The sequence below is a fragment of the Mytilus trossulus genome, chromosome 1, assembly GCF_036588685.1.
Source record: "Mytilus trossulus isolate FHL-02 chromosome 1, PNRI_Mtr1.1.1.hap1, whole genome shotgun sequence".
Classification (NCBI taxonomy): domain Eukaryota; kingdom Metazoa; phylum Mollusca; class Bivalvia; order Mytilida; family Mytilidae; genus Mytilus; species Mytilus trossulus.
Genome location: NC_086373.1, coordinates 30,167,509 through 30,192,682, shown reverse-complemented (window position 1 = coordinate 30,192,682; position 25,174 = coordinate 30,167,509). Strand labels below are relative to the sequence as shown.

Below are 25,174 nucleotides of genomic sequence, written 5' to 3'. Positions count from 1 at the left end.
CTATGTTTTATATTTATATTTATAGCTCAGCCTGCTACGAAGGTTTAACTTCACACCCCAGGTGTACCAATATTTTCTCAATGTAAATCCAGGAAATAACACAGTAATTGCAGTACATCTTTTATTATTGTGTTCTATTGATACCGAAATGATAGCTAGGTAATACCAATTAATAACTTATTTTTTCATAAATCCAAATTTCATCTAAATTAAATTTAGAAAATGAAAATACTTTCATTATTGTTGAAAACATTTAAACATTCTTTTTTTTATTTAAACAGGAGCTCAAGTCAATTAATTTGTAAATCATTTAAAAAACTAAAAACAACAGTGCAAAAACAATAAATATGATACTTTTAAACATGATAATGTGAAGATTTTTTGTTCATTTTACAAAATAATATAATATAATAAAGAATGGAAATTGGGACTAAACCTAATACACGAGCATGTTAAATTCTCCTAATGAGGATGCTGCCAGATTCTTACGAGATTGGGAAATCACAATGCTAAATAATTATATAACTCTTAGTTATGCATCAGTAGATCAGGAGAATTTGAAATTGTTTATAAAGGACTGTTGATATGAGGTCGTTCACATTATTATTCGAAACTTTATTATTCGAATACTTCACTGCATGCATTTTTTTATTTCTATTTCAGTATAGTTTTTAAATTATTCACTACAAAATTTTTCATCAAATTTCACTCCAAAATCTCACTCCAAAAATTTCACTCCAAAATCTCACTCCAAAAATTTCACTCCAAAATCTCACTCCAAAAGTTCACTCCAACACTCCACTCCAATACTCCACTCCATACAATACATTATGCCTCAATAAATAGTCCTAGTGACCCACAGATAACACTGCTTTCTGTGGTTTATAACTCAGAATTAGCCATTCACAGCAGATTGGATAAAATTCTTCTTATTAAAGTAATTGATGCGGATGTTGATTGATAAGAGCTATGTAAGGAATTAAAAGAATAATTTAATAGAATCAATACCCTACTAACCGATTGATAACATTCTTATCAGCTTTTTTTCTGCTGACTTGGGGTTATTTCACTTGGCTGCAATTTGTTTTAAATGTTGTGATATAGTGTTTCACAAGAAAAGATAGGACTTTGAGCTTTAAACAATTTGCAGAGAATACACTTTTGAAATCTGACCGGTATATAAAGATCAAAAATCATCTTATTGTTATTTTTATTGAATACTTTTACGTTGCCACTGACTTAACTTACAATGAAACTCCACTCAGTGCTCTGATCATGCCCATGGTGTTGGTGCTTAAACCAGGGGTGGATCCAGCCATTTAAAAAGGGGAGGGGTTCCCAACCCAACACAAAGGGGTGGTTCCAACTATATGTCCCCATTCAATGCAATGATCGTCCAAAAAAAGGGGGGTCCAACCGCTAGAACCCTACCCCTGGATCCGCCACTGGCTTAAAAATTGAAAATTCAATTTGGTGAATTTCATGATTTAAATTACAGATTGATCTTCCTTTGTTCAGGCCACATTTTTGGCTATTGTTTTAAGGTCCTTTTGGGGTTTACACCACATGTTCCTTGGATTTTAAATGGCTCTAAGCAATCCTGAGAAAGATTAATAAAACAGTGGCTTGAATTAGCCTTAAACTTCAGAAATTTGAAATTTATTTTTTAGTGTGTAAATTCAAATGAACTGAAAGAAGAAACAGATCTCGCCCAATGAAACAGCTTCGGCTCAAAAATCAATATTAATCCTAGTAACCCTGAAATGACATAGAGGTCGAAGGAATAAAATATTAATGACATTATTTTGAACCCATAATGTATTGAGGACAGATAAGTTAGTGACACAATGAACTCCTAATATAGTCTAAGTCATGAGGCACTGGCATTGCTTAGATATTGAACACTAGTTTCTAGTTTTAATAATTCATATGGTTTTGTCATCAATTAAGCTTCTGTATGCTAAGTAAGATATGATGCCTGTCTACGTATACATTATATTATATATGTATTATGTTCACACATATATTTCTTTTTGTTCAATTCATCACTTAATAAAGAAACCTAGGTTATATAATCTCTGACCATAATGTGACCTTTTTTTGTATAAAACAAATTAAATACAATGATTTACAGGATTAACTTTATTTTTCTTCAAAATTTCATTTCCTTCAGACAAGCCTGTTAGTTTGAGTAACAATCGGGAAGAGTTTTGTTAGAAGTGTATTTCATAGAAAGGTTTAAGCGGTCACCAATGTAATCCTATTACAATATAACACTTGTTTGCTGTGACCTACTTTTTATATTTTGACTTTAAAAAAAGATGATGGGGATGGCTGCTTTACCTCTAGCAACTAATTTAGGACCATAACATGTTAATGTAATATAATATTTGATATTATGACTTGTATGTAACCAGTGTTTGCTTTTACCCCTTTAAATACTGCATGCTGTGCAGAGTCTTCAAGCAGCAAATATCTATTTTGACGTCTTTGGTTTGACATATCTGTGTTTATAGAACCCGCAACCTCAGCAAACAGGCTACAGAGGTGGCATGTAATTGATGGACAAGAAAGACATAAAACCAATTTATCCAAATTATCCATATTATCTGTATTTGAATAGATATTTCTAACTTTCTGCAAAAATTCAAATCTCAAATCTTTATTTTTTGTACATGTAAATAAAAAATGTTCTTCGTCATCTATTTTATTTAGACAACAATGTTGACATAAACGTTCTTTTTTTATTTTATTTTTGTATTTACCCCTTTCAATTTCCAAAAGATGGTCACTTAATACCCTTAATTTGGTATTTTTTTTCCTTATTTCAAAGTTATTCTCTTTAAGTTAATAAGACTCAGTTTCATATTTCTTTTTGAATTTACTATAGATAAATAATTTATTATTTTCTGTTAACAGTCAATACATTATTATTAGTAATGACAACATTTAAGTTTGTTTGTTGTTAGTAACCAATTGTGATTTTTTTTTCTAAATATTTTATTTTTGAAAGATTAACATCTGTGACCTTAATGAACTGAACGATGTCAAGGACGCACAAGTTAGAACTTGATTGTAAGTCAGTGTGATACTTATGTTAGACCATTGAAATGCAGTGAACTAAAACTTTTATCAAGGTCTGGCTTCTTTGTAAAGCATGCAGTTCTTTGTTTGTGGTCATCATATTGACAGATGGTTCAATGGGGCAGAAAATTGCTTGCTGCCTTTGTTAAGATTCAAGGCCATATGGGGGTCAAACAAGTACTAAAAAGGTTTTTCTGACTTTGGAACAAAAGAAAAAGATTTATTTTTTTTTTGAAAGAGGCTATTTTGTAAAATTAGATAGCCTTTGTTTTGAATTTTTTGAATTCTACATTGTTTGATATTAACAAAAGAACATGCTTTTACATGTTGATTATGATTTTATACCAAACAGTGCTTTAATTTATGTAATTCCAATTTCATTTTATCAGCCTGTAGTCAAATGATTTATCATGCAGTCATTTACTATGAATAAATTTCATTAAAATAGTAGCATTATGGGGAGTTCTTGATAGAATTAAACAACAGTCTATTTTTATTGACCTTCTAAAAAGGTAAAAATGGATGTACTTTTAAAAGTTAGTCTTGACAGAGAGATACTAATAACTTAAATTATTTGATAAATGAACGAAATGAGAATACCAATCGTAAGTAAAAGTTTGATTGGTGAACTTAGGTGGATATTTTTGGATCCAGTGTATTTGCACAGCAATATGAAAAGAACGGATGTGACCTAATTACTTTACTTTTGAAAGCAAACAATCCTATAAAAGAATATGATAACATGTGCATATTTTAACCCATTTAAGGCACCATTATAAGTTTTCTGCATTTCATTTGAAATTTTTTTGATATCCATACACTAAAAGATTTTTCTTTTGTTGATCAGTTGATCATCTTAAATGAAATGATTTATAAAATATTTGAGACAATCTTGTACTTAGACAGCTGATGTATAGTGCATGGTAAAAGCTTAGTTAATAGTTCTGTTGCACTTTAAACACATACAAATAAGTATCAGATTTCTTATTTATGAATGAAACACACATTTAAGAAAAAGGTAATTATTACCAAATTTCAAATAGATTTCCTATCTAATGTCAGAGATTAATGTAGTTTCTATAAGGGTTTGACAGGCTGTGTACCTTATCAACTTTCTGAACTCTCCTTGATTCATTATTATGGAGGAGGAAAAATACTTTTCAATATTTCTTTTTTGCAACCTGAAAATGATATATGTGAAATAGATAGAAAAATGATTTAAAACTAATTAGTTTCATTTGAAAAACAGATTGGGGCCATAGCACATTTTATAACTTTAATCATAATTGATCTGATATGGATATTTTAAATCATCATTTTTCAAACTCAGTTTTTACTAAATCTAGATTAAAAGTAGTGCATATAAATAATTAACAATATTTGTTTGTTGAATGAAAATCCATTTTCTGGTCCAATTAATATATGATTGATAAAACAGCCTATGGTTCTACCCCATTAATCATTTGATCTAACAGATATTGAGGTCAGTAGGGTACAATAGACCCCTTGCTTTCCTACAAGGACAATTAATCACAAACATGAGTGGTCATTTTAATGACCTAGTCATAGTGACCACTGTATTTGCTAGTGGACTGAATAAGCAAGTAGCAAATCTAGTAATCCCAGACCCCTCTGAGTCACAACTGAATTTATGAAATTATATAATTTTGTTAATATATATATAAAAAAAAGAAGATGTGGTATGATTTCAAATGAGACTACTCTCAACAAGATACCAAAATGACACTGAAATTAACAACTATAGGTCACCGTATGGCCTTCAACAATGAACAAAGCCCATACTGTATAGTAAGCTATAAAAGACCCCGAAATGACAATGTAAAACAATGTATCTAGACAGGATAGCCGGACGTGAAACATCTACCTATCATCAATATAAAACAAGAAAACAAGAAAACAAACAGCTTATTATTTATGTATAAAAAAATGAAAGGAAAACTAAGATGATTTCGGATAATTTTGACTCAGTTAAAACTATTGTCTTGCGTAAAGCCAACTTTTTATTTTCTGTCTGCTTTGAGACACTCCAACAAAATATGACAAAAAAGAAAAAAAACAACCCATTGAACTTGAGTTGACTGTATTATTATTATATCCTAGTTTTTGTAAACTTTAACTATACAGGATATATATTACACTGCCTACTGTAATTCTGTATTTGAACTTTATATGACTGTAATTAAAGTTGTATAATTGTAAAAATATCAGCACAGATTTAGTTCTCTGGGTGAGGAATAAGTAGGCTACATGTAATAACAGATGGAGATATGTAGATCTAATATAAAGCTCTTAATCTTTTTATTGTAAATGTAGGAGGCCCTATGAAGAAAATATGACCAGAATATAAACAATACTAACAAAACATTAACAAAAATATTGAATTCTACATCTACAGACTTAATTCTGAAAGGGGAAGTCTTAAAAAAACATTAACAAAAATAACTACAGTATATTCAAAAAGAGGATGTCCAATTAAAAATTGACAAAAACAAATGTGAGACTTATATCAACCAATTTGGAAAGAAATGGAAAATGTCTGTCATATTCCTGACTTGGTACAGGCATTATACAAAAAGAAAACAGTGGGTTAAACCTGGTTCTATAATCTAGATAACCTCCCACTAGTTGGTTAAACCTGGTTCTATAATCTAGATGAACCTCCCACTTGTTGGTTAAATTGACAAAATATCGTATGAGCAATTACCCAAACAGACATGATAGGTTCTGCGACAATAATTGGGATCCAGCAACAAAAACTTTGTAAATATATACATTTCAGACAACACAACTGACTTAAAAATAAACAATCATACAAATATATCTATTAAAGAAGCCAAACAACAAGTTGTTGCACTAATGATAGTGAGTCACCAGCAAAAATGTTTTTCGAGTTGATATAGTTCTTATGGACAGAAAGTGTAAAATTTGACTGAAATAATTTGTAAGTTACTGAAATATAGATTTAGAAACATGTAAAACTATAACTAAATATAAAAAAAAAGATATGGTAAGGATTGATAATGAGACATCTCTTCACAAGAGACCAATAACATCTGTTTAGTGTTATGTCTCTGTACAGCCTTCAACAATGAACAAGGCCCATATGGCATAATCTGTTGTGTAATAAGTTAAATTTCAGTGGAAGTTATCTATTTTTAGTCCATATATATGTATATTGTACAGGTACCATGAAAAATAAATTGTAATGATTTTTTTTGTGTTATTCGACCATTAGAATAAACAAAAGGTTTAAATGTCTAAGTAATTGTGTCAAGTAATGCAATACTAATACCTAAAGGCTTGTTATCTAAATGCTAATTTATAGATTGAAATTCCAATTAAATTCTTTTTTGTTAGGAAAATTATATTTTGTAAAATTATATTTTTCTAAGAATTTAAATTCTTATACTGTTGCTGTACCTAAAAACCTGTTAAACAGATCCTTTTTAAGTCAGAAATTCTTATATTTTAAAACATATCATAACGTTTTCTATCCATAGGTATTACTGATTCCATTAAAATGTAAGATTTCATTGTATGAATCATATATATCTGGGATTTGATCGATATTCTTTTACAACAAAAAGACATTTTATAGATAAATTTTGTATCAAGATATCCTATGTTAAATGATTTAACCAATTAAACTTCCTATCAGGGTTTATGGTATTTTTATTATCTTGATAGTGGTATAATTATAAGTGTATCTTCAATTATGTCAGTAGGTCACTGTGTCAGTAAGTTCATCTGTTAATTGTTATATTGCAAGCTGGGATATATCTAATAATAATAATAATGATATATATATACGTTTTATATTATAGATGATGTAATGATACAGAAAATTTATTTAATTATTTATAAGAAAAGTCTGGTATTTTAAAGTCCTTTTCTATTTTATGTAATCTGTTTTTGGAAAAGTAGCACATAAAGAACATAGAATTACAGTCTTTTTGTACTGGGTTTAAAAACTAATTTTGGTGATTTGTGAAAATGAAAGACTTGTCTTCTTGTATAAGTACTCTTGGGGTTTTGTTTCCTTCACTTATTTTGCACTGACGCAACCAAAAAAAATGGATATTAGTCTTTAGATATTTTACCCCTATTTTATGAATTATGACTTTCATGCTTAATATTGTAGACAAAATTGTACTTATAATGATAATTGTCTAGTAAATACAATATTACAGTCTTTTGCAGATATCTTATTATATAAAAAAGTATCCACTTTGATGTACCGATATTAGATTTTATTCTAAGTAACATTTTCATGTTCTGGGCCATCTGCTCATCATGAACTGATATATTTTCAGCCACTGGAGCTATTTCGAGAATATTAGTATCAAAGAGTTAAACCTTTAAATTGTATTTTATATATATGTTGTATGGGCTTGTTTAATGTCTTCTGTCAGGGGTTAATTAGGTTTACATAAGCTAATGAGGTGTGGTATCCTTGAAGGACAGGTTATAGGTAAACAGGCTCTGAGTACCAATTGTACCCTGAATCATTATGATTGGCGACAATATGGCTGTACCAATCTACCCACAGAATTAATGAATTTAAGACCTCATCAAAAATATTTAGTAGTAAAAAAAATACTTTTTGAGTTACTTTAATGATTGCTATCAAGTAATTTATTGGCATTCATATATGTATATATATGTATACAGTACTTCTTTTCCCAAGGCCACATCTGGTAGAACAGTAATAGTTAAACACAATATTTAACCCAGCCTCATTTTGTTTGTGCATGTCCAAAGTAACAAGAGCCTGTATTTCAGGGGTTGTCATTGCATATGGTCTTTCGTAAATATCTTGTATGTTTGTTTTTCTCATTTTGTCAAGAAAGGCCTTTTCAGCTTTATATACAGTTGCGATTTTGCTCATTGTTGAAGTTATTGTTTATAATATTGTCAATAACTTTAACAGCAGTTGTCTTATTTTTACAGAGCTTGCATGAACACCCCTTCTTAAACCTGTTGTTGATTGTTTTTCCTCAGTACCTTTACATGAATTATTTTTTTATTTTACAGAGCCAATACCACCATCACCAGCTGTGCCCCTTCCTCATCCTTAGGTAGATTGTTATTTCCTCAGTAACTTAACATGAGTTGTTTTATTTTACAGAGCCAATACCACCATCACCAGCTGTGCCCCTTCCTCATCCTTAGGTAGATTGTTATTTCCTCAGTAACTTAACATGAGTTGTTTTATTTTACAGAGCCAATACCACCATCACCAGCTGTGCCCCTTCCTCATCCTTAGGTAGATTGTTATTTCCTCAGTAACTTAACATGAGTTGTTTTATTTTACAGAGCCAATACCACCATCACCAGCTGTGCCCCTTCCTCATCCTTAGGTAGATTGTTATTTCCTCAGTAACTTAACATGAGTTGTTTTATTTTACAGAGCCAATACCACCATCACCAGCTGTGCCCCTTCCTCATCCTTAGGTAGATTGTTATTTCCTCAGTAACTTAACATGAGTTGTTTTATTTTACAGAGCCAATACCACCATCACCAGCTGTGCCCCTTCCTCATCCTTAGGTAGATTGTTATTTCCTCAGTAACTTAACATGAGTTGTTTTATTTTACAGAGCCAATACCACCATCACCAGCTGTGCCCCTTCCTCATCCTTAGGTAGATTGTTATTTCCTCAGTAACTTAACATGAGTTGTTTTATTTTACAGAGCCAATACCACCATCACCAGCTGTGCCCCTTCCTCATCCTTAGGTAGATTGTTATTTCCTCAGTAACTTAACATGAGTTGTTTTATTTTACAGAGCCAATACCACCATCACCAGCTGTGCCCCTTCCTCATCCTTAGGTAGATTGTTATTTCCTCAGTAACTTAACATGAGTTGTTTTATTTTACAGAGCCAATACCACCATCACCAGCTGTGCCCCTTCCTCATCCTTAGGTAGATTGTTATTTCCTCAGTAACTTAACATGAGTTGTTTTATTTTACAGAGCCAATACCACCATCACCAGCTGTGCCCCTTCCTCATCCTTAGGTAGATTGTTATTTCCTCAGTAACTTAACATGAGTTGTTTTATTTTACAGAGCCAATACCACCATCACCAGCTGTGCCCCTTCCTCATCCTTAGGTAGATTGTTATTTCCTCAGTAACTTAACATGAGTTGTTTTATTTTACAGAGCCAATACCACCATCACCAGCTGTGCCCCTTCCTCATCCTTAGGTAGATTGTTATTTCCTCAGTAACTTAACATGAGTTGTTTTATTTTACAGAGCCAATACCACCATCACCAGCTGTGCCCCTTCCTCATCCTTAGGTAGATTGTTATTTCCTCAGTAACTTAACATGAGTTGTTTTATTTTACAGAGCCAATACCACCATCACCAGCTGTGCCCCTTCCTCATCCTTAGGTAGATTGTTATTTCCTCAGTAACTTAACATGAGTTGTTTTATTTTACAGAGCCAATACCACCATCACCAGCTGTGCCCCTTCCTCATCCTTAGGTAGATTGTTATTTCCTCAGTAACTTAACATGAGTTGTTTTATTTTACAGAGCCAATACCACCATCACCAGCTGTGCCCCTTCCTCATCCTTAGGTAGATTGTTATTTCCTCAGTAACTTAACATGAGTTGTTTTATTTTACAGAGCCAATACCACCATCACCAGCTGTGCCCCTTCCTCATCCTTAGGTAGATTGTTATTTCCTCAGTAACTTAACATGAGTTGTTTTATTTTACAGAGCCAATACCACCATCACCAGCTGTGCCCCTTCCTCATCCTTAGGTAGATTGTTATTTCCTCAGTAACTTAACATGAGTTGTTTTATTTTACAGAGCCAATACCACCATCACCAGCTGTGCCCCTTCCTCATCCTTAGGTAGATTGTTATTTCCTCAGTAACTTAACATGAGTTGTTTTATTTTACAGAGCCAATACCACCATCACCAGCTGTGCCCCTTCCTCATCCTTAGGTAGATTGTTATTTCCTCAGTAACTTAACATGAGTTGTTTTATTTTACAGAGCCAATACCACCATCACCAGCTGTGCCCCTTCCTCATCCTTAGGTAGATTGTTATTTCCTCAGTAACTTAACATGAGTTGTTTTATTTTACAGAGCCAATACCACCATCACCAGCTGTGCCCCTTCCTCATCCTTAGGTAGATTGTTATTTCCTCAGTAACTTAACATGAGTTGTTTTATTTTACAGAGCCAATACCACCATCACCAGCTGTGCCCCTTCCTCATCCTTAGGTAGATTGTTATTTCCTTAGTAACTTAACTTGGATTGCTTCATTTTTACAGTGCAAGTTCCACAACCAGTCTTATAGCTGACTATGGGGTATGGGCTTTGCTCATTGTTGAAAGCCGTAAAGTGACATATAGTTGTTAATGTCTGTGTCATTTTGGTCTCTTTGGGGACAGAATTTTTTGCCTCATTGGCAATCATACCGCATCTTCTTTTTTATATTGTCATCTCTTCATTTTTAGTAGATTTTCATTTTTCAGTAACTTTAACATCGAGTTTTTTTTTTACAGGGCCAACACCTGCGACAGCCACCAGTTGTGGCCAGTTCCTCATAATTGAGGAAGATTTTTATTTTTTGAGAAACATCATTTAGCAGATTGTTATTTCCTCCTCGTCTAGAAGATTGTTATTTCCTCATCATTTAGTCGATTGTTATTTCCTCATGTTCTAGTCGATTGTTATTTCCGCATCGTCTAGTATATTGTTATTTCCTCATCGTCTAGTAGATTGTTATTTCCTCATCGTCTAGTAGATTGTTATTTCCTTATCGTTTAGTAGATTGTTATTTCCTCATCGTTTAGTAGATTGTTATGTCCTCAGTAACTTAACATGAATTGTTTTATTTTACAGAGCCAGTACCACCAATACCAGTTGTCCCCCTTCCTCATCGTTTAGTAGATTGTTATTTCCTCATCGTCTAGTAGATTGTTATTTCCTTATCGTTTAGTAGATTGTTATTTCCTCATCGTTTAGTAGATTGTTATTTCCTCAGTAACTTAACATGAATTGTTTTATTTTACAGAGCCAGTACCACCACCACCAGTTGTCCCCCTTCCTCATCTTTTAGTAGATTGTTATTTCCTCATCGTCTAGTAAATTGTTATTTACTTATCATTTAGTAGATTGTTATTTCCTCATCGTTTAGTAGATTGTTATTTCCTCAGTAACTTAACATGAATTGTTTTATTTTACAGAGCCAGTACCACCAGCACCAGTTGTCCCCCTTCCTCATCATTTAGTAGATTGTTATTTCCTCATCGTCTAGTAGATTGTTATTTCCTCATCGTCTAGTAGATTGTTATTTCCTCATCGTTTAGTAGACTGTTATTTCCTCAGTAACTTAACATGAATTGTTTTATTTTACAGAGCCAGTACCACCACCACCAGTTGTCCCCCTTCCTCATCGTTTAGTAGATTGTTATTTCCTCATTGTCTAGTAGATTGTTATTTCCTTATCGTTTAGTAGATTGTTATTTCCTCATCGTTTAGTAGATTGTTATTTCCTCAGTAACTTAACATGAATTGTTTTATTTTACAGAGCCAGTACCACCACCACCAGTTGTCCCCCTTCCTCATCGTTTAGTAGATTGTTATTTCCTCATCGTCTAGTAGATTGTTATTTCCTTATCGTTTAGTAGATTGTTATTTCCTCATCGTTTAGTAGATTGTTATTTCCTCAGTAACTTAACATGAATTGTTTTATTTTACAGAGCCAGTACCACCACCGCCAGTTGTCCCCCTTCCTCATCGTTTAGTAGATTGTTATTTTGTCAGACCAGTTACCTGTTCATTTTGTGAGTATTAAATAAACATTCTCGTGAACATCTGAAATCATTATATCAATCCACCAAACATATTATGTGTGTTAATAAAAAAAATCCATTTTTTTATGCCCTCTCTGTAGGCAATGTGGGCATTAAGTATTACCATAAACTGTCATCACCTTTTCATATCTAAAATCTAACTTGAAAATTGCCTCATGTAAATTTTAAGAAATTCATATACAATATGAAAAAAATGTGGTATGATTGCCAATGAGACAACTCTTCACAAGAGACCAAAAATGACACAGAAATGAACAATTATTTGTTAACAACTAAATGCTTAGAACCAAAAGGCCAACCTTAAAAATATGTTTGTTTGCAGTTTTCCGACTGTACCTTCAGACTAGAGGGTCGGTAGGTAGGAAAAATACTTTATTTTATCAGCCAAAAAGTTTAAACAAGCAGTTCAACAAACCAAGTTTCTTGAGAAAAAAAACCCCAAGAAACACTGAAAACCAACATGAAATGAATAGGTATTGTCAGATAAAAAAACACTTTTTAACCAAAACTGAAATCTTAACATAGTGTGATTATCCAATTGATGACATAAAATATGTTCTTATTATATACTGAAACACTTATAAACAAGGAATGACTAGAACTGTTTTAAAGAAATATATTCACTGACATATATGCTTCTTGACTAGAATGTTTTCATGAGTAGAGTATTTTCATCAGAAAAAAATGTAGATATTAAAGATTTAGTAGACAATGTATTTTAAAGAGTGTATTTTTAATAAAAAAAAAATCAGCCATTGAATCTTCCTCAATTGAAAAGCAGGCAACTAAAAAAAGGCTGTTTTCATATTTCTAACAATATTTAATTATATGTAATAAGGTTATATTTTGAAAGATATGTTGATGCCAGGCTTAAATGAAAACAAAAGACAAGAGGCTGTCACAACGACAGCAAACCGGATTTATTAGCTTTTATTTGTGTCCTGGCAATATCACAAGAACCATTACTGATGATTGGTGAAAGTGAAAATTGTCAATATCAAATTTGACCTCTATTTTGTCATCAGTATCAACATATTAAAATTTGAAAAGCTTTGGTTGAATGGTTCATGAGAAAATGCACGGACACGACTGGAAACACCATTTTTCAATCTTTCAAGAACCATAACTCCTGAACGGTTAAAGTCAAAAACGTCGTTATTGAACTTGACCTCCATTTTGTCACCAGAAACAACATATTAAAATTTGGGAAGCTTTGGTAGAACAGTTCATGTGTAAATGCACGGACACGACTGGAAACACCATTTTTCAATCTTTCAAGAACCATAACTCCTGAACGGTAAAAGTCAAAATGGCCATTATTGAACTTGACCTTCATTTAGTTGTCAGTAACAACATATTAAAATTTTAAAAGCTTTGGTTGAACGGTTCTTGAGTTAATGCACAGACAACATTTGATTGCCGCCCGCCCGCCGAGCATCCCCAATTTAATAACCGACATTTTTGTCACAAAAATCCGGTTAAAAACTTGCTAGTTTGGGGTGAAATCCATAGCACCCCATTAAAGTAAATGGTCTGTACTGAAATGTTTTGACTGCATAAAAAAATTGGCAGCATAGCTCCTAGGAACCTGTTTTAATTCAATTCACACAGGCCACAAAGTTTGGGTATTTTTAATATTGTATAAAGAAAGAGAATAATTGCAGTGAGTGGGGCAACTCCCCTTATCCTAAGGAGCATACTCATTGCAATCCAAGATAGATTTAATATATAGTATATTTATTTTTCAAGCTAATCATTTATTTTCTTTACATCTTTGTGTAGTTTGGGTTGATTTGACATGGTCTCTATCCATTTCCATTTCAAATGAGCTCTTTCTCCGTAAAGGCATGATAACATGTATCCATAAATTCATGGAGGAATGGTTTCATCTTTGTCTTGGTCACAACGATTTATAGAAAATAAGACATACTTCAAACTGCTGTCGAATTGTTTAACCACTGAAATTGGTTTATAAAGTCAGGCTCAAAAGATTCTGTACCCAATTTGTTTGAGACAGAAAGTTGTTGAGAAAGATGAGTTATCATGTCAGTTCTTTTTCTTCTTCAATGATATCATCAAAGACATCATTTTATGTGCCTGAATCTGTATAAACAGTTTACTATTCAACTTGTTTGTTTGTTATTAGTCTTAAAACTGACAGAAGTCGACAGCGTAAAGTACTCCTCCATAACTTCATGGATACCTGTAAACAATTTCCATGTGCTTTATCATTAAACGGTCACATGAACGCTTGACGGGAAGGCTAGAAAATCCGAACTTAAAACGTGTAATACACCTAGACTTAAACAACCAATCCGGAAAGGACCCGAATTTCCGGATCTCGTCTAAAGAAGTATTAAAAATAATTTCTTCAAATTTAAAGCAATAAAATTTTCACAGTCGGGAGGATTTTCAAGGGTCGGTCGGTAAACTGCAAACAAACAATATTTTAATTTAAGCCAAACTTGCAGACAGAGGTCAAATTAGTGATACCAGTCACTTACTGTTCTAGAGTTATGACCCTTTATAACTGAAAAATTTCTTTCTGCACTATAACTTAATTTTTTTTTACCCAAATTTTATGAAACTCTTACACATTTAGCTTATAAAACTACATAGGGGGCATTAAGTGTTGCCCTTGTCCTTCCCGCCAATCCGTATGTTACCAAAATTGGCTTCCTTTCTGTAACTTTAGTTTGACTCAACCAAATGTTATAAAATTCAAACACAATGCTTATCACCACAAAACACAGATCAAGTTCAAAATTGAGAGGTGTCATTTTCCACTGAATTTTTTGTTACTGTTCTCTTACTTTAGTTTGCCTCAACCAAATTTAATAAAAGTTATGCACAATGCTCATTACCACAAAACACAGATTTGGTTGGAAATTGGTTTGCATCTATTTTACTGTTCAGGAGTTATGTCCCTTTTATAGACATAAAAAAGGATGAACAAATATACCAAAGAAATACTGCTAAAAGTAAAAGTTAAAATTTGCTATCTACAAGCTAGTTTCCCTCACGTGGGAATCAGCTGATACAGCATCTCACTTGAGTTCAATAAGAAATATATGACAAGGAAAGATAACACTGAATGTGAAATCAATTTATGTAATGCTAATATTGTCTTAAGTCTTAGTTGAAAGCTATGTAAATTATTAATGGACAAAAACTCGGTTCAAGTAGTCTAGAAAGAGGATTTCTATTGTCTTGGAAGTCAAGAAGCACACTTGAGCTAAAATAAAATGCTGGATAACAATGGTATAATACCATTCTGGTATCTCATGATTTTATTGTAGAAAATTCCAATGGTTGACCTTGACCATGATAATCAGCTGATTTTAGAACCCAATATTGGACATTTGCAGTTTAAATAGAAAATATAGTCTATTTTTAATTCTGTATTGTTAAGGTCTTTTTAATGAATACTATAAATGTAGACCTAAAGGTAAAGAAAAAGGCTTGAAAAGTAATGGTGTGTACCATTAAACAAGAATGCCAAATTCTATGTACCTACTTTATTCTTCAGATTTCTGTAAAATTGTAACTCAGGTTTTTATATTATCATGTATGCTATGGATGGTATTGTAAAGCCTTTTCTGTACTGTCTAATTTTTATTGGGAAGGGTTATCGCTGTAGCTTCCATTACTTGTACCACTCACTGTAATTCAATTGCATGCACTATTAGGAAACTGGTTATAAACCCAGTACCACTGTACCTGTTATCTGTGAACAGTTTCTGACCTTCTGGTGTGCCAGATATTGGACATTAATGACATAAAAGATTTTCTATTAGACAGGTATTTTGATCACTTTATCAATTAATTGGAAAAAAAATCAAGGATTCGTAATTGCGTTCTAAGATTGAAACTCAGGGGTTACTATTGATATATGAAATAGTCTTTGAACCCTAAGAAACAGCTGATCAGAGAAAAGCAGCCTGTTTTTGCTTGTCTGTTTAATGTTTAGTCCATATATTGGTCAACTGGAGAAATCTACTGGTACTGACTGCTTGGGGTCAGGGATAATGTTTCAACAGTGAGTAGTTTGTGATTATTTAAAAAAATTCTTATCTATCTGTTTAACTTTTTGTTTTTTTGAAAGGAAAACAAGGGGCAGGGAAATGAAGCGTATTCAGTTAGATGCAAGATATTTAAAGTTAAAGGGGAATGAAAAATGTGCATTTAAAGGGGACTTATTTGGCCTGTTAAAATGAAAAGGAAGGTGGTCCTGGTGGTCTATTATCAATGGACTCTTGAGGTGCCTTTATAATAACAATCACTATTGTTGTAGCAGTGTTTTTCTTTAAAGGGGTTACAAAAGGGAAAATATGTAAGGAAGGGGCATGTAGAAATATGATTGAAAAATAGTCTTTTTAAGAGGTTTTACTATTTGTAGTTCATCAAAAATGTTTGTCATCTTTATTTACTTGGATCAAATAGTTCACTTTTTATCACTTAAACATGTTGCTCCCAGGAGTTATGCCCCTCTAGTAAAAGTCTACTATATTATTTATGTAATGTATGTAGACCTGATTTGTTTGGTGTGCCAATATGTTATCTGTTAGTTATGAGGGTCCTCTGGGTAACAACCTTGTTACGTGTCATGGCTATTCTAGTAGAGCTGGGGAAGTATTTACACTTGACATCTTTTTCTGAGGTATATTGTATAAGTTTTGTCAAGCATTTAAGTAGGGACATGTTTTCTGCTAGGGTAATAATTTGTATTATTGATACAAGCTTATTTTAAGTAATCATACACACTCTAGTCTTATACATACATAGATGACCCTATATCTATATGTGTCTTGTCAAATTTTAAATAGATGTGTTTTACCTAAATTTAGATTGAAATTGTTTACTTACCCTGAACTTTGACTAAAAATATCTGTGGCTCATATATGGGTAGATTTAAATCATGTCAAATGCAGGATAGTTATCAGAGGAAATTTGTATATAAAACAACAAGATATGTGGGGAATCCCAGATATCTGTTGGTTTATTTGGTGTCTTTGGGTTGCTGTCTGATGTTCATATCTACCCCATTTTTTTTTTTATTATTCATATTTGAAGTTACTTACAGTAAAAATATCAAAATAGGGTAAATTAAATAAGAACCCTTTTGTTTAATTCATAAATTTATAGGAAAAACATTTATGTTAAGTTTACAGCAGTTAAAATAAAATCTGTATTGCAAGCCATAAGTTAGTAAATTAAACTGTGGAAAAGGCGCTGGGGTGTCTTTTCATACAGTACAACCACAATTTTCTTTTCATACAGTATAACCACAATTTTAAGAATTTGATTAAGATACACATTTCTTTTGGCTCATATGCAGAAATCCCAATACATTTTCTTCTCTTCAGCGAAACCACACAAATTGCTACCAATGAAAAAAGTAAATCTACATCGACAATTTATGAATTGTGTTTTTCAGATACATAATGATTTGCATTCAAGATAACTTGGGGTTTTGAAATTTATTACTCAGCGGTTTCTTTGTCTTTAAATAAAAAAAAAAAAATTCTGGTTGTTTTTCTAATTATTCTGCCTTGACACTTTATTCCAGAACATTTAGTACATAAAGTTCTTTAAGCTTCGATTTGTGTTCTAGAATTTGGACTTCTTAAGTTCAATATGCATGTCTTTTTAATTTCCGACAGTTTAAAAGTGTTATTTGCACTAAGATTAATTATTGATTGTGGAATTTACGTTTTCACATGGTAAGCAAAAATCTGATAAGAGCTTTTAATTCTAATATCATTTCAGTTGTATATTTAATATTTTAAACTGCTTTTGTGTTTTTGGCTTTGGTTTTGATTTAGGTGTTTGTGTTTGTGTTTTTGATATTGTGTTTTGTTTGTTTGATGTTTTTTTCTGGGGGATCAGTCACTGTCAGGCCAATATTGTAGCCTTATCGTGGCCTTTTATAGCTGACTATGCGGTATGGGCTTTGCTCATTGTTGAAGGCCGTACAGTGACCTGTAGTTGTTAATGTTTGTGTCATTTTGGTCTTTTGTGGATAGTTGTCTCATTGGCAATCATACCACATCTTCTTTTTTATATTATTAAAATTCAACCACTTCAGAACTTGAATCTGGCAGAAGAATTATATTCATTGAATGGATGCAATATCATGTAAATATATCTCAGTCTTCCTTAAGTGTGAAATTGTTTGTTTAGCAACAATGAAGGGATATGAAAACATGTTTACAATTTTTAACTCATTAGTCCTTTTAGATTTAAGAACTGATATTTTATCAAGATTTTGTTAAAATTAACAGATTCCTGAATTCCATCTCAGCATTGATTTTATATAATCTTTCAAAGTTATTTTGATCATGGAGAAAATAAACTCATCATAAATACCAGGACTAAATTTAGTATAGTCCAGACATGTGTCTACAAAAGACTCATCAGTGACCTTGAATCCCAAAAAGAAATGTCTCCCTGTCAATGCCAAAATATGATCAGTTCATAATAATGTATGAATTAGATATTTCCTAAATGTACTAACCTTATCCATGGTACAGTTATAGTTGAAAAATGGTTCCAAGTAATGCTTTGAAATACTATATTTGTTTTTTTTGTCTTGTTTCATTAATTTGCATAGATTTTATTGTTAAGTAGCAGGTGCTTACAATATCCAATGTTTTTTGGAGGTGACCCTTTTTGGCAGATTATTGACAAAGACTCACGTAACTGAACTTGGAAAATAAAATCATTGAGTGTTATCCTTTTCAATGTCACAGTGGACTTAAAAGTATTGTAGCACAGACACATTTCAAAACTAGCTGCAGTCATTACGCCCTTAGAGTTGTATGTTATAAAGGAAGTAACTTAATGTCGCATTTGTCTATGTTTAATTAAGAAAAATTAATGACTTTGTCCTATAATATTGCTTCAAATTATATATCTTTATTACGTTGTGCACAAACCCTGACATTGGAAGTTTTTCTAGGTTGATATTGATATTATTTTATTATTTTTCATACTTATATTTTATTCATTATAAATGAACTTGAACTCAGGGTATATTGAAATGATACCTTGGACAGACTTTCATTTCAACCCCTGGTTTACGCAAATTGAAATGATACCTTGGACAGACTTTCATTTCAACCCCTGGTTGATGCAAAAGGCAAAATAAAGAGGTAAATGGGTTTGAAATGGAGGTCTTGGGTAACTTAATGCTAAGAAGTTTGTAGAATCCATTATTATAGAAACATTAACAGAGATTGTTTGCGGTTCCATTGCACCACACCAGTACTGCAAACCAGGAAATGATGTTTTTTTTATAAAATGTCAGACAATGGCATTGATTGAACAAGTTTTATATATGATATATCTTCCATAGACTCTTTAATTTTATATAGGATCCAATGAGGAGTATTCAGGAAAAAATGTGGGGAATTTTTCTGATCAATAGATATATGATGAGAGAGCTCGACATATTAAAAAATCCTGTACTGAATAGTGGTATTAGTGTAAATATTTGAGCCTGTTAAACCTAAGTACTGTAAATTCAGAAATTATTGCGTGCATTTATTATTGCGATTTTGTCATTTAAGACTAAAATGCCATTTTAATTATGGCAAATATTGAGAAAAATCATGTTTAATTCATATAAAGTATTTCAAAATGTGAGTTACAATTATTGCGATGATAACCCTGTTACACTTTTCGCAATAATAAAAGCATCGCAATAATTTCTAAATTTACAGTAACTTGAATCTGTAGACCATTGTTTATTGGTTGATTTTTCTAAAATGTGGGCATATACCTGCCAACTTTTCAAAATGCCCATGGGGGTTTTGGCTGTCATAGTCATAAAAAACCTTCAAGGGGGAAGGGGCCTTCAAATGCATTTTAATGTTGTTTTTTGGCTTCTTCATACTTTTATAGCTTTAAAGTCATTGTTAAACAATTGTTTTGTTTAAAATTGTGGACAAAATTGCTCTTTCAAAATTTCAATTTGGGAGCCTCCATGGGGGAAATCCCCTGCAAATAGTGACAGTTAGCAGTTATGTGTTGGTGGGCTCGTTCAGGTAGATTATGAATCCTTTCTAAGATGTAGACCATTCACTGATATGAATAACTAATAAAGGGCAGAAGTCTGTAAGTAAGAGCAAGATTGCTTTCTACATTTATTCTCCAGCATCAATATTAATGTCTACCTTGCTTCAAACACAGAATCTGGGACCTCATTTTGTGATGCATAGTTGGAAATATAGATATAGAAAGATGTAGTATGAGTGCCAATGAGACAACTCTCCATCCAAGTAATAATTTATAAAAGTAAACCATTATAGGTCAAAGTATGGCCTTCAACATGGTGCCTTGGCTCACAATGAGCAGCAAGCTATATTTAAGGGTCTCAAAAATCACCATTAGTGTAAAACCATTCAAACGGGAAAACCAAGAGTCTATTTATATAGCCCTATTTGGTCATCATCAACATCATTCAATAGCTTTAGATATGATAGCTACTTTCAAAAATACAAAATCATATTTATTAAGTTGAAGTATGAAATGATTAAAACCATAATGTCATTAGGCCTGTAAAATACCAATGCGGTGGTCAAAGTGGTGGTCATTTTAATCTCTGGAAACTTTAGACTATATAAAAAGACTTATGTTATCATTGTAGGTCCTCATAGTTGAATGGAAAATAAATTATCATGTACTGAGCATTAATAAATATAATAGATTGAAAAAATATTTTCTTTTTTGCCATCAGCACTGCGTGATTAGTCCAAATCATGGTAGATAATGAGATCATCTTGTTGGCTGAACAAATCACTAACGGATTAATTTTTGTGCCAGTTTTTGCACAGGATTAATTCCGATTGATACTTATGTTTGTTTAATAGTATTGATTGAAATTGTGTTTAAATGAAATATGAAAGTTGTGTCTTAGAATGAGAACATTTAGAAATTTAACAAACTTTTATGCAGAGTTATTGCAAAAGATTTTTTTTTTTTGTGTTTTCTGTAAGAAGAATAATTTGTTTCTTTAATTTCTCCCTAATGATTTATTTGCTGATAAAAAAGTAAGGATTTTGATTATTGTTGAAGGCCATTAAAGGTGACATAGTCCTCATTCTTTGTCTTAGACAGATTTCTGATTATAAGTTGTCTCCTTGGCAATCATACTACACCTTCTTTATAATCCTGATAACTGACATGACTTTTTATTTGACAGAGTAGGGGGTATAGAAAAAAGACATGTTCCAGTTTTTGGAAAGAAAAAAATAAATTTCTAAGGATTATAAGATTAAGAGGATTAACCTGGCCACAATTAAACTTTCATTGTCCATGAAAGTCATGGACTGACTTCCATGCTATCTTAAACTATGTATGACTAAGCAAAAAAAACATAAAAAAGCATGTGCTTCATTGAAGTAATATGAAATAAATTTAAAGAAAATTTACGTTATAAGAAGTCCTGATAAGTTTGATATTCATACCTGCCAACTGTCACTATTTGCGAGGGATTTCCCCCATGGAGGCTCCCAAATCAAAATTTTTAAAGAGCAATTATGTCTACAATTTTAACAAAACAATTAATTTAACAATGGTCAACAATGAGTTAAGGCTTATTAAAGTATGAAGAAGCCAAAAAAACAACATTACAATTTACAGGTTGCAGTCTTGTAATTGACTGCTTCATAGACTTACATGCAAAACAGCTGATCTTTGAAAATAAAAAAATAAAAAATGCTACATAGAAAAAAAAAATCATGTTCATATCATGTATGTACTAATGTGAAATTGTGATTTAAACGTAAAAAAAGGGGTGTTGCCACGAAGAATAAAAAGTTACGTAATCCTGAAGTCAAAACATTTTTTTTCTACTTTCCGTTTGCTATTTTTACTAGGCCGCACCACTTCCAGTAAACATGATATCCTTCCACTTTCCTGGATTGAAATCCCCAAAAGATGCAAGATTTTTTTTTAAAGTCTATATGTATGATTCAATTCAGCATAAACCTATAATCAAACAGAAAAAGTTGAGTTCAGAAAAAAATTCAGAAAAAGATGCACTATTTTGTTTCCATCCATGTTTTGACATGCACCGGAAATTGGAGTTGTAATACAAGACTGGTACCTAAAATTGAGAATGGAAATGGGGAATGTGTCAAAGAGACAACAACCCGACCAAATAAAAAAACAACAGCAGAAGGTCACCAACAGGTCTTCAATGTAGCGAGAAATTCCCGCACCCGGAGGCGTCCTTCAGCTGGCCCCTAAACAAATATATACTAGTTCAGTGATAATGAACGCCATACTAATTTCCAAATTGTACCTACACCGTATTTGAAGGCCCCCTTGAAGGTTTTTTAGGAGTATGGTAGCCATCTTGCACGCAAAACTCCCATGAGCATTTTGAAAACTAATGGCAGGTATGGATATTATACCTCATTGTCAGAGTGGAAGTGTGAATGCAATCATTTGTAAGTCTGTCTGTCCGTCCAACAATTTTTTTCACCTCAATTTTCTAAGACCTACTACATTGTACTAGATATATTTGACAGAGATGAGCTGTCACATGCATTTGCTTTTTGGACTTAAATAAGTATATCTAAGTATGACTGCAATTGAGACAGCTATCCACCAGAGTTCAAACTTCAAATGATTGGATTATATTAGCTATTATAGATCTCCATATGCCTTTGACAATGAGATAAACCCATATAAAAACTTCACGCTGAGGTACAATATCTATAAGTAATTACCTGACTCAAGTTTACATTTAGATGTTAAAAACAAAAATATTGTGGTCTGAGTTAAACATGTATGAACTTTTTTTTTAAGAGTTCAATGTGCACAAAAGTTCAATGTGCACATTGTATCATTAGTCTGATAAAATACAAATGTCCTTAGTCTGTCTGTCGAGATACTTAGTCTGTCTGTCGAGATACATGTATTTCAATATCAAGGCATTTTAAGTTTTATTTATTTTTTCTCACCAGTTGGTGTTATTTAGCAGCCCTTTTAAAGACCTGTTCTGACCCGGAACCTTTCAAATTAGGAAATTTATATGGACATTGATTTTTCTGGATATACATATTTTTATTACTTCCTAAAGTTTTTGAATTATTTTTCATAATTGCGGTAGTTGATTGATAGAAAGTTTCAAGTTTATTTTTTGTGGTTAACCAGATTATGAAGAATTTCACAAATTGTGGTCAAACTTTGATGTAATACAAGGTAAACCTTATTAAAAAGACATTTTAATGGCTGAGAAACAAGTAATTAAGTTAGTCCAAATATTGTGGTTAACACTACATAAACATGAACCTGTGAGTGTGTGTGTCTTATGGATATTTTTAAATTGTAAAGGTGTCAGCTCTTTCCTCCTCCATTTTTTCCTCATTGGACACATTGCTTATTGATTGGGTAAGATTTTCATGTATTATTAACATTGGGTGTAATCTTGTACATGTATACTAATTTTTGGTAAAAATAACAGACAAGATTGTCTGTACTTTTGTCAGGTTAGTGGTTTGGTATTCACGTAAAATAAATGTAGTATTTGTACTTTGAAGAGATAGATCGACAGTTTCAGAAGACACTAACCCCCCAAAGGTCAAAGATTGTTCATTTTGTAGGTTACAGAAGTATGCAACCAGGCTTGGTCAAATTATAATAAATTAAGTCACTATCAACTAATAATTATATTTATCACAAACAAATATAACGGACTAATAGATAAATGTCAGACAAAGACGCATTAATACTAGTTACCTTTATACACTCGAAAACCAATTTAGTATATATACAGAACCAAGTAGGTCATTCCAAAACATACAGCTCCTGGTGAATACCTAAACTATTTTTTAAATAAGAATATTGGGCATGATTGCCAAAATAGCCAATGACTTTTTAACTAACTTATATCAGTCACAGAAGACTGACACTTACTCTGAAGTATCTCAATGTCAGAAGGGTGTCATTCTCTGAAATATATCAGTCTCAGAACAGAAGGCTGTTATTCTCTGACCTATCTCAGTCACAGAAGCCTGTTATTTTGTGACCTATCTCGGTCACAGAAGGCTGTTATTTTCTGACATATCTCAGTCACAGAAGGCTGTTACTCTTTTACATATCTCAGCCACAGAAAGCTGTTATTCTCTGACGTATCTCAGTCACAGAAGGCTGTTATTCTGTGACGTATCTCAGTCACAGAAGGCTGTTATTCTCTAACATATGTCAGTCTCTGAAGGCTGTTATTCCTTGACATTTCTCAGTCACAGAAGGCTGTTATTCCTTGACGCTTCTCAGTCACAGAAGGCTGTTATTCTCTGACATATCTCAGTCTCAGAAGGCTGTTATTCCTTGACATTTCTCAGTCTCAGAAGGCTGTTATTCCTTGACAATTCTCAGTCACAGAAGGCTGTTATTCCTTGACGCTTCTCAGTCACAGAAGGCTGTTATTCTCTGACATATCTCAGTCTCAGAAGGCTGTTATTCCTTGACATTTCTCAGTCTCAGAAGGCTGTTATTCCTTGACATTTCTCAGTCACAGAAGGCTGTTATTCCTTGACGCTTCTCAGTCACAGAAGGCTGTTATTCTCTGACACATCTCAGTCTCAGAAGGCTGTTATTCCTTGACATTTCTCAGTCTCAGAAGGCTGTTATTCCTTGACATTTCTCAGTCACAGCAGGCTGTTATTCCTTGACGCTTCTCAGTCACAGAAGGCTGTTATTCTCCGACATATCTCAATCTCAGAAGGCTGTCATTCTCTGATGTATCTCAGTCTGAAAAGTCTGACATATTTCAGTCACAGAAAGATGCTTTTCTCTGAGGTATATCAGTCACAGAAGGGTGTCATTCTCTGATGGTTCTTAGTCTTTAAAAGTTGTCTTTCTCTTATGTACCTCAGAATGCAATGTTAGATATTTCCAAGAGGTGATAAATACATGTACTTGCTGTAAGATGTCATAGGTATTTCTAATGATATGAATTATCACCATATTAACTTTTAACTGTCAAGTTTTTCAAACATCATCAAAAAGAAGTACATTACAAAATAAAAACCTTTGAGATATTACTTTAGATGATTGACAAGTCAAAGCCGCATAATAAACAGTAAGAAATGTTTTGTTGAAACTAGAAAAATATGCAAACATGTTAGCATAGTGTATTATCTGATATTTATTGACATTGGGTCAAGTTGCAATACTCAAGTGACAACTTAGAATTAAGTTTGGAAAAAAACAGCC

General features: G+C 32.4%; 1 protein-coding gene across 4 annotated transcripts in view; it reads left to right on the top strand.

Moving 5' to 3' along the window:
- LOC134721154 (phosphatidylinositol 3-kinase regulatory subunit alpha-like) overlaps positions 1 to 25,174 on the top strand; it is a 142,971-nt gene that overhangs the window by 63,876 nt on the left and 53,921 nt on the right. For all 4 annotated transcript variants that reach the window (XM_063583984.1, XM_063583962.1, XM_063583967.1 and 1 more), the window contains exon 3: positions 11,831 to 11,914. In XM_063583984.1, the coding sequence (XP_063440054.1) occupies positions 11,831 to 11,914 (84 nt within the window). The remainder of the gene's footprint in view (positions 1 to 11,830; positions 11,915 to 25,174) is intronic.